General features: G+C 33.5%; 1 protein-coding gene across 49 annotated transcripts in view; it reads right to left on the minus strand.

Annotated features, from left to right (window-relative positions):
- Window positions 1–14572, minus strand: part of RIMS2 (regulating synaptic membrane exocytosis 2) — a 614692-nt gene that overhangs the window by 325600 nt on the left and 274520 nt on the right. Inside the window, exon 1 of one of the 49 annotated variants that reach the window (XM_076005096.1) lies at window positions 735–5219. The exons of the other annotated variants lie outside the window; for them this stretch is intronic. Within the exon in view, the coding sequence (XP_075861211.1) occupies window positions 735–820 (86 nt within the window). The 5' untranslated portion in view covers window positions 821–5219. Of the gene's footprint in view, window positions 1–734; window positions 5220–14572 lie in introns of those variants that run through there. 49 annotated transcript variants of the gene reach the window in all.

Consider the following 14572-nt stretch of genomic DNA (forward strand, 5'->3'; position numbering starts at 1 on the left):
CCCTAATTTCCATTTTAATATTATAAACTTTATCATCATGTGTGGTTTGTGTTACTATACTACCTACATTACTGACCATATATATTATACAATAATCAAGTATTTGAAAATATAAGCCAGTAAACATTTGAAAATATTTATAAGGACAGTGAAAGATTACATGGAAACTTGTAATATTCACATATTTTTAATTCAATTGAAGACATACGCAATTTTTAAGACTTTTAATGACATGGAATGAAGAACCTGAAGATTAATAATTTCTGTAAATTCAAATTTTATATTATTACAATTAAGCACTACCTATATGAAAATCTCTTACTCACAATCTTTATTAGTAGAGGTCACTAAAAAATTGTCATTTTAAAAATAAAAGGATATAAATGACATTTAAAGAATCGATAATCTGAAAAAACATCTCGGTCTTTATAAAAGCTTTATAAAGCATAGATATTGCTAAATAAACTAACATAATACTTCATTAATACAATTACACAATGCCAACCAAAATTTTAAATATAACATTGCAATCAAATTCCAAAATTCTAAGCTGTTCAAATACATTAAATCAAGGATTTAACAGAAGTATACTATCCTGTAAAACATGAAATATATAGGTTCCATTCCTGAGATTCCTACAAAAAGCTTTTAACAAATCAATTTATATTTATCAAAAACCATAAATCTTTTTTTATATATCACAATTAATATTTAACATATTTTTATTGTTTTACCTTTTGTTCAACCAATGCACATCTGTCGAGCATGAAGCATCATGTTGACAAAAATACATCAATATTGTGCCAGGCAGTGCTTTCATTTAATCCTTCTAGCCCTGGCAAAATCATAGGAGCCATCCTTAATCAGATGATTTGAAAGTCTCTACTTGTTTACAATCATTTTATTTCAAAACTCAATTACTAAAAAGTTATACATAAAATAATCACTCAAGAATGAGATCATAAAATCCTCTAGTGATGGACCTGTTAAGGAAAAGGTTATTATTTAACGCTGTTACTATGTAGCTGTATATAGCTCCAGGTCAAGTAAGAATGTACCCTGTAAGGAGGATTATGGTACTTAGCTGATTAGTGCCTCACAATACTGAACACCAAATGCAACCTACATCCAAGGCATTTCTGGGCACTATACTTAAAACTGGCAGATGTAGAAATTTAAAAATCACATTCTCCTATATGAATTACAGTATTTCTAAAATAACAGAGTTCACTGTTATTGATAATTGTGCTGCCCAGCTTTCACCATAAAATGTATAGTGATGGCTTAACAGGCATATTCTGTAACTTCAATTATTCAATGACAAGTTTCTTAATCTTTACTAAAAAGACAATGCTTCCCCAAAGGTTCAGGAGGCAGCAGTTTCTGTAGAAATTTAATTTAAAAACAATGTGCTCCATGAATTAAGAAGTTGGTTAGACACTAAGTTTAAATCAAGTTTTGCTCACTTTATCACTTAACATTTCAAGGCCTCCATGTAGTCATTCGACAAAAAGAAAAGAAAAAAGAAAGTAACACCATAAAAGCCAATTCCCTAGATGTTAATATTACGTCTCTCAGAATTATATTTAAATGATTATAAATAAATTTATATAAAAATGAGAAAAGGCCAGTGTTTGCAGAGTAGGGAGTAAAAGTATTGTTTTTTTGGTTTTACAAATATCAAGTTTAAATGAGGGTCTAGGAATAATATGTGGTAGCACCTTTAGTGCAAAATTAGTGCAAAATTCATCTACAGAATTTTCTTCTAGAATTAAACGTAGGTCTTGAAGAGATTGTGGGAGAAGTGGGGACAGAGAAAGTAATTTTTTACTTTGAGATTCCTAATAAAGACCTGTAGATTATTCAAAGAGAACAGCAGTAAAAATTCAAAATAATTCATTTTTCATAGGCATATAAAACCAATAATAAAATTCAACCATTTGGACCCTCACAGTTCATATCAAACTGAAAAAAAAATTCCCACAGATTATTTTGATTCTTTCAAACTGGTCAGTCCAGAAAATTTCAGAAACAACATTGCAATTGATGCTATAATCGCAAAGCTTCTTTCTCTTTACTTTTCTTTCTAGTCTCAGAACTACATCACTGAGTTCTCTTAATGGTGTTCATCCAACTGTAAAGCACACTCTGATGCCAATGTCTTTCTTTACCATTCACCTTGTTTCTAGTGTCTCTTATTTGTCCATTGCAGACTTTCATTTATATCACCTCTAATACCACTACTCTTTTCCCTTCACTCTCTACTGATCTTCTTAGGGCTTCAATTTCTTTCTCCCTTTCCCTCCATATGTTTAGTCTCCTTTTAGTACTATTTTCTCCATTTTTAACTCTTTACCTTTATAAGTTTTGTTTATTCCATTTGTAAGTACTTCCCATGCATTCAAATTTAAGAGGATCCAAACTGGAGTCTAAAAAGTTTTCATGTGAATTGTAATTTTAGTTTCCATTTGCTGAATAAGTATAAAATAACAAACTATTCTTTGACTCAGATGTCAGTTTAAATTAATTTTTATTTTATTCATGACAATATCTCCAACTTCTACTTGAAAAATGAAGGCCTTAAATATTCAAATCTATAGAAAATGGTGTGCAAATGACGCTCCCCTATAGTAACCCATTGTACCACTTCCCTCTCCCCACCATGTCTCCCAAAATTCCCATGTCAAAAATAAGCACAAAGATTGAAAACCATTCTATACTGGAAAATAATTTAAACTTATAATAGTTTTATTTTCCCTTCTTTAAGGTGTTCCACTGGAGTCTGTGGCAGCCTTAGGCAAAAATTTCATTGAGAAAAGATTTATTGAGAACAATACCAAGAAGCACAATGAGCAAGATAAGAGAAATAGAAGAGGAAAAAAAGTGTAAGTTAGTCAATAATACCTTACAAGTTCATCAATAATAAAGTGCTTGTCCCCTTTATATTCTTTTAGTATTGCAGTTCCTTTATTGAACTCCAATTCCATTTTTCCCTTCTTTTTCTATTTGCTCCAAAGAGACAACTCATAGATATTTAGGTTAGGGCCTAAAACTAACATTATTCAGAAAGAGAAATCTCTTCCTACAAAAGGAAACAAACACACCTAGAAGTATATACCAAAGAAAAACAGTTGTTTCTTATCTGCACGCCAAACATGTGTATAATTAATTTTCATCTTGGGTATTTCCTTCTCGGGAAAAAAAAAATCTTACAGTGTTTTAAAATATGGAAATATAGATAAGGGGATTTAAGTAGAAACAAGAGTCTCTCAGTTAATGGCAATTCTTTCCTTCTAGTTGCTCATCCAATTCATGAGGAAATCTTGTTAGATCTACCATCAGAATATACCAGAGTCTAAACACTTCTCACCACCTTCATTGGTACAAACCTGGTGAAGTCACCATAATTTGTTGCATCAATTTTTGCAAAAGTTTCCCAGCCTGTCTCCCTACTTCTACCCTATCCCCCTAAAGCCCAGTATCAACACAGCTGCAAGAATGTAAGTCAGACTGTGTCACTAAAAAGCTAGAAACCTTTCAGTAACTCCTTATTTTGCTTATGATGAAGACCAAATTCCTTACAAGGTCTATGGGATCTGACACCTGTTCCTCTCTGGTGCCACCTCCTACTACTGCTCGCTCCTTGTTCCATCAGATCCAGCCACACTGGCTTCCTAACCTGCATGCTCTCACCTTAGGACCACTGCTTTAGCAGGGTCCTAGAGGGATCTGCCTGGAATGCTGTTCTTTCAAGTAGCAGTAGAGATATCATCTTGTATTCTAGTCATTAGAGACCTTCTTCAAGTCTATCCTCCAATCTTACTGTATAAAGGAATCCTGCCATAACCACTCTATTTCATACTTCAGTCTCCTCCTGTGCCCCTCTGCACTCTGATGCCCAATCTCCATTACCTGCTGTACATTTTTATCTTTTTCTTAACACATCACCTTCTAACTACGATTTTTAATTTATATTTAGTATTTTTGTCCACATGCAAAATTTTAATTTTATATGCATGGATCAGCATTTTGGCCACTTTAGCCCAATGCCTGGCACACAGAAGGTACTCAGTAACTACTTACTAAATAAGTAAATAAAGATACATAAGCATGGAATCTTTTAAACTATGTTAAAAATAGATTTTATTTGCCTAATTACACAGCTATCTATGATACAAACTTAATAGTATTAGCCAAAACTAACAAATATAAATTCACAAATTACCCAAAATACAACTCTAACATGAATTAGCAAAAGATATGCCTTCAATGTATGTCTCAAGAAGATCAAACTCTTAATTCTCCCAGCTACTAAATTATTTTGTTGTTTTGTACCAGTGATTTGAGAATTTAAGTGATTTTTTCCCAGAGACATGGAGAAAACTGCATTGCTTGAGATAGGGAAAGGTGGGGAGTTAAAGAAAAACTGTTTCTTGATTGCAGAACAGAAAGAACCTTTGAAAAACAGAACTACAGCTCTGTCAATTAGCCTGCCACTAATCTGCCTAAATTAAATTCTTTTAGAGAATGGCAGTACAAAGAAAGCACTTGCTAAACAAGATTTTTCTTGGAAGAGAATTCATAATGACCAAATCATACATATTTGGAGCACTTAGCTAAACAACAACAACAACAAAATCTTATTTAAATGGGAGAACCTTCATTGTACCAGTATAGAATGTGGTAATAGAATGTTTCTTATATGTCTCTTGTATGTTATATAAATACACACATAGCATGTTATATATCTCCAAACAAAGCTGAAAACAGTGACACAAATTATTTTTACATCATCTTCACATTCAGGTCTGACTCAAATAAATTAAAGAAACTCAATTTATCTTTCAGTTAACAGAAAGTTCTTTTTCACACAGAGAAAACAGCACCTAACATCTACATGTCAGCATGACATGTAGGTAGTTCCTAGCTATCAATATCAATATTGCATTGCTTCAAATGCATTGCATTCAGCCTCACTGTTTACATAAGCAATGTATTTTTGGAAGATAGATACTCTTATTCCTTAATTCATTAAGATCAGTAAAATACTATAAAGTAGATTCTAGCAGATTGTCTTCAAAGGTGGCTGAAATTCATAATTATAGTTGACCCTTGAACAGCACAGGTTTGAACTGTGAAGGTCCACTTATATGTAAATTTTATTCAATGAATATATTGGAAAATGTTTTGGAGATTTGTGACAATTTAAAAAAAACTCTCAGATGAACCAGGTAGACCTGAAATATCAAAAAAAATTAAGAAAAAGTTAGATATGTCATGAATGTATAAACTATTTGTAGACACTGGTCTATTTTATCACTTAATACCATAAAATATACACAAATTTATTATAACAATTTGAAACTTATGCACACAAACACAGGTGCCATTTGCAGTCAAGAGAAATATAAGCAAACATAAATATGCAGTATTAAATTATAATTGCATAAAATTAACTGTGGCACGTACCATACTACTGTAATAATTTCAAAGCCATCTCCTGTTGCTATTGTAGGAAATCAAGTGTTGCAAGTAGTCACTTAAAATACAGTGTGATCATAATCATCTCTATGTGAAAAATTTGTCTCTCCAGGAAATTGTGTCTCACAGTAAAATGTGATCACAGGCCCTTCTCAACATACTCTTTATCATGTTTTTAGTGCAATATCATAAACCTTGAATAAACACCATGGGATCCATATGAACTGATACTAGTGATGATGCTGGAAGTGCTCTCAAGAAGCAGAGAAAAAATCATGACATTACATGAAAAAGCTGAATTGCTTTATATGTACCCTAGATTGAGGTCTTGTTTGCCATTTCAAGATATATGAACCATTGTAATAAAAAAGGAGGGGGGAAATTTGTGAAATTGTCACTGTAGCTATGCCAGCAGGCATGAAACCCTGCACATTTTGTGAAATAACTTTTTATTTCATATTGAAAATGCACCTTATGTGGGTGCAAGATTGCTATAAGAAAGGCATACCTATATAGATTCATACAATCTGAGAAAAAGTGAAGTCATTTTATGACAACTTATAGGAAAAGGAAAGTGAAGGATCTAAAGCTGGAGAACTTAATACCAGCAAAGGATGGTTTGATAATTTTAGAAAGAAGTTTGGCTTAAAAAATGTCAAGGTAAATGGAGAAGCAGCTTCTTCTGACGAAAAGGCAAGAGAAAAATTCCCAGGTGCCATTAAGAAAATCATTGAGGAGAGAGTTATCTGCCTGAACAGGTGGTTAAGGCGGACAAAAGTACTCTATACTGGGGGGGGGGGCAGAAAGTCACAAAGAGGACATTTATTAGTAAGGAAGAGAACTGAGCATCAGGATTTAAGGCAGGAAGGAAAGGCTAACTCTCCTGCCTTGTGCAAATGCAGACAAGTTTATGATCGGAACTGCTCTTATCTATAAAGATACTAACCCTGGATGCTTGAAGGGAAAAAATAAACAATAGCTGCCAATCTTTTGGGTATAGGAAAAAGGTCTAGACAATGAAAACCCTTTTCTCAGACTGGTTCCTTTGATGCTTTATTCCTGAAGTCAGGAAGTATTTTGCTAGCAAGAGATTTCCTTTTAAAATTCTTTTGATATTGGACAATGCCATTGGCCACCCAGAACCCCATGAGTTCAACATCAGAAATGTTGATCTACTTGCCCCAAAACATAGTGTTTCTAATTCAGCCTCTAGATCATGGGTCATAAGGATTTTTGAGTCTCTTTATACAGGGTACTCTATGGAAAGGATTGTCTATGCTATAGAAGAGAACCCTGATAGAGAGAATATAATGAAAGTCTAGAATGATTACATGTACACTGAAGATGCCATCATTGTTATAGTAAAAGCCATCAAGCTCAAAACAATACATTCTTGCTGGAGAAAACTGTGTCCAGATGTTGTGCTGACTTCACAGAATTTACAACAGAGCCAATGAAGGAAATTATGAAAGAAACTATGGAGATGGCAAAAAAGGTGGGAGGTGAAGGGTTTCAAGATATTGATTTTGGAGAAATTCAAGAGCTAATAGACACCACATCAGAGGAATTAACAGAACATGATGTGATGGTGATGAGCACTTCTGAACCACTGCCAGTTGATGAGGAAGAAGACATAGACGAAGTGGTGCTAGAAAACAAACTGCCATTAGGCAATCTGGCAGAAGGGTTCCAATTATTCAAGACAACTTTTGACTTATTTTATGATATAAACCCTTCTATCACCCAGGCACTGAAATGGAAGCAAATGGTGGAAGGATTGGTATCAAACAGAAACACTTTTAGGTAAATGAGAAAGCAAAAAGTCAGACAGAAATTATAATGTATTTCCATAAAGTTATACCAAGTGTGCCTGCCTCTCCAGCTTTCCCTTCCACCTCCTCCATTTCTTCCACCTCAGGCATCCCTGAGACAAAACCAACTCCTCCACTTCCTTCTCCTCCTCAACCTACTCAATGTAAAGAAGACAAGGATAAAGTCCTTTATGATGATCTACCTCCACTTAACGAATAGTAAATACATTTTTCTCTTCCTTATGATTTTCTTCATAACATATTCTTTTGTCTAGCTTACTTTATTGTGCAAATATAGTGGATAATATACATAACATAAAAAAATAAGTTTTAATTGACTGTTTATGTTATCGGTAAGGCTTCCAGTCAATGGTAGGCTAACAGGAGCTGTGTTTTGGGAGAGTCAAAAGTTATACATGGATTTTCAACTGCACAGTGGGTCAGCACCTCTAACCTACTAATTATTCCAGGGTCAACTGAATATCTTGGGATGCCATTGTTTTCACTCTATTCCCAGTCTCAGAAAGTCTTTCCCAAGTCCATATATTCACACTACCAAAGCATTGAAACATAATGGAAATTACAAGGAAGGTTTCCTGAGGAGGTGAAGAAGCACTTCACCGCATTAAACAAAACTATGAAATACCTCTTTTTAACAATTCTACTCTTTCTTTGAAGTAAATCTCTCTTCCATAAAATCTCCTAGGGCCAGGTGTGTGGCTCATGCCTGTAATCCTAATACTCTGGGAGGCAGATGCGAAAGGATCACATGAGGTCAAAAGTTTGAGATCAGCCTGAGCAAGAGCAAGGTCCCATCTCTAATAAAAATAGAAAATTTGGCCAGGCGTAGTGGCACATTCCTATAGTTCCAGCTACTTGGGAGGCTGAGGCAGGAGGATTACTTGAGTCCGGAGTTTGAGGTTGCTGTGAGCTAAGCTGACACACTCCTCTACAAATTTCCTCTGCCAGTGATGTATTAGAGCAAGCAAAAAAAAAAAAAAAAAAAAATTGTGATGGAGCTAGGCCCCAGATAAGATGAGACAGAATGTAATCAAAGACACTAGTGGGGCTGAGCTCTGTGCAAAAATATTGTTAAATTTCATTAAGTATTTCCAGTAATCTGATAATATTTAAAAACATGGTGTTCTTTTTTAAACACCGCATTAAAAGAGAGTATCAACTAAGAGGCATACCTGAGACCATGAGGATGGTGAGTCACCACATTAGCCAAAAGAGTTATGATTTTCTTTTAAATGTGGATATGTAACTGATAGAAAATAATATCACACTATGAAATTATTTGCTTACCCTTTAATTTATATCTGTTCTCTAAAAATAGGTTAGGGAACAAGCTAAAAATATGTGAGTTTGGGGGTTATTTAAAGTCTTCTAGATGAAGAAAATAGGAAATATACTCTGGAAGTAACTAGTGAGTATCTGTTGTTAGCTGTGTGTCATCTATTTCTCTTCCTTCTTGGAATGGAAGAAATGTCTCCTTCATTCCAAGCTTTATGATTTGGATTGAACTGGCCTCGCCTATTCCAGGCATAAGCCATAATTAACAGAGCTAATCTGAATGCACCATTTCTGTTCAGAATGACTAACACAACAACCTAAGCTCATCCAATCACAGTGACTCTTAAGAACATTGGTCTGAGACACAGATTTCCTGTTTCATGCTTGAAGACTCATGTAACTTTCAGAGTTACTAGAAGACAATTCAAGGCCATGAGTTGAGGGGAACCTTCCTCAAATATAGTCAACATCCGGTTAGTGACAATTAAAAATAGAAAGAAAGGAATTGGGTTCTGAGTCACATCATATAAGATTCAGGATCTTGAATCAACCTCACCTGAATCAACATACACCTCTGAAGTTTCCAATCAGGTGAACAAATAAATTCTCTTTATTTTTAAGCCAGCCTCAGCTAGGTTTTCTATTACTTGCAAGTAAAATCTTCTTGGCTGAAACAAAATGTTTGATACAGACCCTAAAGTCTATATGTTACTTTATCATCAGTTGTCATGATATTTATGAACTCTTTTTCTATGGAAATTGGTTTTTCCTTTATGAAAAGGAAAAGGAAATTGGTTTTTCCTTTATGAAAAGTTAGGTACTCTGGGACCCTTATACATGCTGTAATCATATGGTTTCTTTAAAGTATTTCTAGTTTTACAGTAAAAATAGCCATTTAATGAGATCAAAATCTTTTTTGAGATAAAAATATCAAAAGATTATATATTTAATATTAAATTTTATATGATAATTATACTAGGCTTGTTCTATTTAAAACTAGAAAGAGATAACAAATCATAACCAATATGTCTGAAACAACAGAAACAAGCTGCTTTTTTAAGTAATTCACCCCAAGCTGTAACAAGCTGCTTTTTTTAAGTAATTTTAAGTAACTACCCCATCTGATTGCTAAGCTAATTCAGAAATAGAAAAAATATTATGGCACATGAAATATTACCTCTGTTATTGAAAAAATGAAATTGGAGAATTGGTCTATATCTATGAAAAAGTGGGCTTCCTAATACCATGCCTCAGAATCATACCAACATACCCATCCAGGCATAGACAACACTGGTCTGAGACTATTTTATGGCCTGTTCCTATAAAACTTGTGGCAAGAACAGGAGAGAATATATGTTCTCTGTGAGATGCTTGTTCCCAAGAGAAAGAAAAAAGACAAAGATTTTTCTACTTATCCCCACTTCATTATCCTGAAGAACAGAGCAGAAAAGGGAGTAGAAGAAGGTCAGAAACATTATTCTAGTGCACATGAGAGGAAATATAGCAGTAAAGAAAGAGGGTACCCTACCTATCAAAATCCTAGAACATTTAAGTCTAGAATTGTATTCAGTTAAAGCAACTCTATTGCATGCAGAACTTCATGATTTAGGATTCAAAATAACACTTTGCTTAAACTGAGAGTTGATGACATAGCAGTAAGAATTAATAGTTTTATAGAATTCATAGGGTTGAAGTACAACCAACACCAAAAGAGATGTGTCAAACACAGATGGTTGCCTACTGAGTATATAATCTCTCTAACTTTCTAAAAATAGAATCGTAATTCTATTCAAGGCAGTAGTATGCCCAGTCTAAAAGATTTCTTTTCCAGGCTCTCTTGTGGCTAGGAGGTGGTCATGTGACATAGTTCAGGCCAATAAGATTTAGATTGAAGTTTATTAGATATAGCTTCTACAAAAGCTATTTATTCTTAATGAAAAAAGATAGACCTAGCTGACATACACAAGTCTCTCTTCTTAACTGTAATGTGGTCCTGCTGCCTATAACTCAATAGCCCTATTATAACCTTGAGTTTGAGAGCCACACACTATGAGTAACAGGGCATTAAGCAAAAGGAGCATATGTCTCTGTTGACTTCCTTAAGCAGTAGTATCATCCTTGAGCTATCTACCTCCAGACTTCTTTTTACATGAAAAAACATAAATTCCTTCTTTACTTAAGCATTGGGTTATGTTATATACAGCTAAACATAATGCTGAGACGGGAGAGACCTTTGTCTCAAGTGAAAATTCTAAGGCATCTAGGGTCATAAGTAACATGGCTGCTATTTCAGTAGAAGATAAGCAAAAAGTAAAGAAAAGGCTACCATAGATGAAAAGGGTCTAGGAACAAAAAATGTGTAGGTTGTCTCATAGAGTATAAGCTAAGGGGAGAGTGATTGCAAATGAAAGAGGCAGAAGAATATAGGACAGGTTGTAATTCCTTATTCAGTGGTTGCTGTAATCTATTCTGAACACCTCCTCCAAATTCTGTGTTCAGTGATGTCATGTTGGTAGCTTAAAATCAGCCATGGAATACCGACACCATGGATATACGCAAATGCTGCAAATCAGGTCTTTTTTCCTTTGGAGAGCTGATTATCAAATATTTACCACCACACCACTGCTTATACCCTACTGCTTAGCTAAACAATAGCATGGGGGGGGGGAGTGCAAGATTAGACAAATAGCTAACACTCTTCATCCAGAGACATCAATTCATTAGTGCAAAGAATACGCTAGCAGGAGCTCAGTCACTTTTTGAGAAAGAAAGACAGTAAGGGAGAAAAGAAGAATTCTTTATCCATCATTATAACAATCAAGTTAATTTTACATTCAAAAGAACTAAATGTAGAAAAACATCTTAGGTTTTAATTTAGTGACACATGAAACTCTCTGCAATTCCTTGAATATGTCATTCTATCCTCAATCCCACACACTTTTGTTTGAGTTGCATATTGTGACAGGGTTTAAGTATATTTATGAAATCAAAACATGTCGGAGCTTTAAAAAAACCTCTATGAATATGACTTCCAAAGGCCCACTATGGCCAGTATAATGACAGTAGACAGGGAAATAGGGTGTCAGACTGACTGTATTTAAAGTTCTCCAGTGCGTCATATAGGGAAAATAAAAACAAAACCCTGAAAATTGTCACCACTAGATGGCACTAGGTTATACAACTGAATTGACATCTTGAGGTATCCACAATAAAGAACTACTATTCTAGATGTTTTTGTTATATAAAATCCCTTTTATTTTTTCTATATATTAGAATTATTTATATCATACTTCTTTTCACAAAGAATTCAAAATGGCACGAAAAGTAAGATGCAAAAAATAGTTAATAAAGTATAAACAGAAAATAGGGATCAAAATCAGAAGTGGCAGGAGAAGCCAGAAATGAAAGTTGAGTGAAAATTGAAAAAGCTTTATAAAACCGTGCCAAGCATTTTGAACTTTTATCCTGTAGACATATCATCAGGTGTTTTGTATCAGCAGGTAGTCTGGTTGCAATAGTCTGGTTAACCAAGGGACCAGAAACAAGTCTGGTGGTAGGAAGATCAATGATTCAATTAAGAAATTATGAGGTCCTGAACTAAGGCAGTGGAAAAGGATGAAACAAAATATATTTAGGATGTTAAATATGTGGAATTTTAGATGTAGGAGGGAAGAAAAAACATCAAGAGGGATTAAATGAATAAGATTTGGAATAGAGGAAAAGGAAAAGGTTTGTAGGAAAATATATATTCTATTGCCCAATGAATAAGTAATTTCATAAACAACATTGAATAGTAAGAATTTTGACAGTGTTTCTCCATCATAACGAAAGAGAAGATGTACTGACTAGCCAACAGGAATATTTTTGTCTACTTGATAGATTATATTTCTATAATGGGTATGAGGGCTTGAAGGCATTATGCCTTAAGTTAATGTGTGTGATAAAGAGTGTTATAAATTATTATTATTATTGCAGTAGTGTGGTGGTGGTGGTGGTAATAGTGATAGTGAGAGTGGTTTAGCTAAACTGAGCACTTAACAGATAAGACTGTGGGCACTTTACATGGATCTACGAATTGATTTTTCAAAGTAATCTATGAAAAAGTTACTATTATCAACATCCTCATTTTCTAGATGTATAAACTGAGCATGGAGTTATTTATCTTCCCTAAAACTATATAGCAAGTAAATAGCAGAAGAGGAATTTTAAATTAGTCAAAGAAAAAGCAGCCTGTACAGTTATCATCTGGTAGCTGGCCTAGTTGCTACCAGTTGGGCACTAGTATCCCCGCAATAAACATAAACAGTTTCACATAGTATCAACATCAGCCAAGGGCTCACTGTGAGCATTATGGAACAAAGCAAAACCCAATGCCATCCATCATCAAATCTGAACAGAGATAAAAGCAAAGACATCAAGCAATTAAATGTCCTCTACCCTAGCTGCCATAAGTGACTATTATTTCTTCTCCAGTAACAATTCTACCACTGTTCTATTCCTCCCACCTCTTAGATAAAAACTAAGATACTCAAACTGCCCCTGTTTTCCAACAGCATCAAATTCAACACAAACCCCATTTTTTAAATTCTTTCCCCAAATTACTGAATACAAGCCCAACTCATATAACAGGTTTCCCTGTTTCCCTTAACTCCTTCTAACTGAGATACCCCAAAATTTCAGAACTTCCCTTGCTATAGCAAACTTTAACTACAGATGTGTTCCTGGTCATCTTTGGCTGGTGGATATCAACACTAGCTCTCCAGACTTCAAGGCTTATCCTCTTAAACAATATGCTATATGTGAACATTTCTTATACATGAAATGCACATATCAGGAAAATTATCCATCCTAAAGTCAATTAAACAGCTGGAAACTAACAAATAGAAAGGAGAAGCTAAAAAATAATGGATTTGGTTAAAAAATAAGTACTTGCAGTTAAATGCTTAACCTATATACCAAATTAATAATGATAATGTATTGAATATTATATTAATAATACATATGTGACATTAGTTTTTCTATGTCTTATTCCAAAATAAGACTTTACTATATACATATGTGCTTATACAAAATTAAAATATGATCTCCAGTTTAACAAAATTATAGGGAAATATGGTCAGTTTCTTCATTAATTATATCAACTGAACAAATTAACTAGATTCAAATAAACATTTTTCATATTCTAATGAGTGATAAAAGTTTTATAAAGAAAAAACTGAAATCTATATACAACTATAATTTTTGCATACTTAATTTGAATAATACTGTCTGAAAAAAAAAACCATGAAATAATTTAATCAAACTTATTTTAAAAAATGTGTTTAATCTAAATGCATGGGAATTTACTCATGCAATTATTAATAATGAATACTAAATACATATTCCTAAGTTTAAGAGTTTTTTTTAAAGATGCCACATAGAATGATGATCTTTTTATAACTTAAGCAAAGAAATAAAAAAAATTTACTGTTCAGGAATGAGAAAGAAAAAAATCCAGAAAGTAAACAATTTACATTATATTTTATTTTTAAAATGATAAAAGCAGAAGCAGGGAACAGGAAGGAATTGACATGTTCATTCTGGGCCAGTTTAAAAAATATAAGTTAAAAAAAAAGGATGATTTCTAGTTCTTTGACTTGCAGTTAAAACATCATCATTGGTATGTTAAAACAATGTTTCAAATAAAAATTTCATCATCACTGATAAAGTAAAACAATGTTTCAAATAAAAATTTAATAATACTACAAACTTGGCTAGTTAACTAATTTATGTGTATGTCTCCAAGCAAGACTCCTAAAAGAATGAACTATTTAGTTTTTACAATCTCTGTGACCTCAATTGTTGAAAAGTATTGTCTACATGATGCGCACAACTAATGAATAAGCAAATGAACCAATAAATTCATAACAGACCATTACTCCATATGACATGCTTATAATTACAATCTTCATTTTAAAAATTATTAGGAAGACATAATAATAATG

Source organism: Microcebus murinus, chromosome 7 (assembly GCF_040939455.1).
Source record: "Microcebus murinus isolate Inina chromosome 7, M.murinus_Inina_mat1.0, whole genome shotgun sequence".
NCBI lineage: Eukaryota > Metazoa > Chordata > Mammalia > Primates > Cheirogaleidae > Microcebus > Microcebus murinus.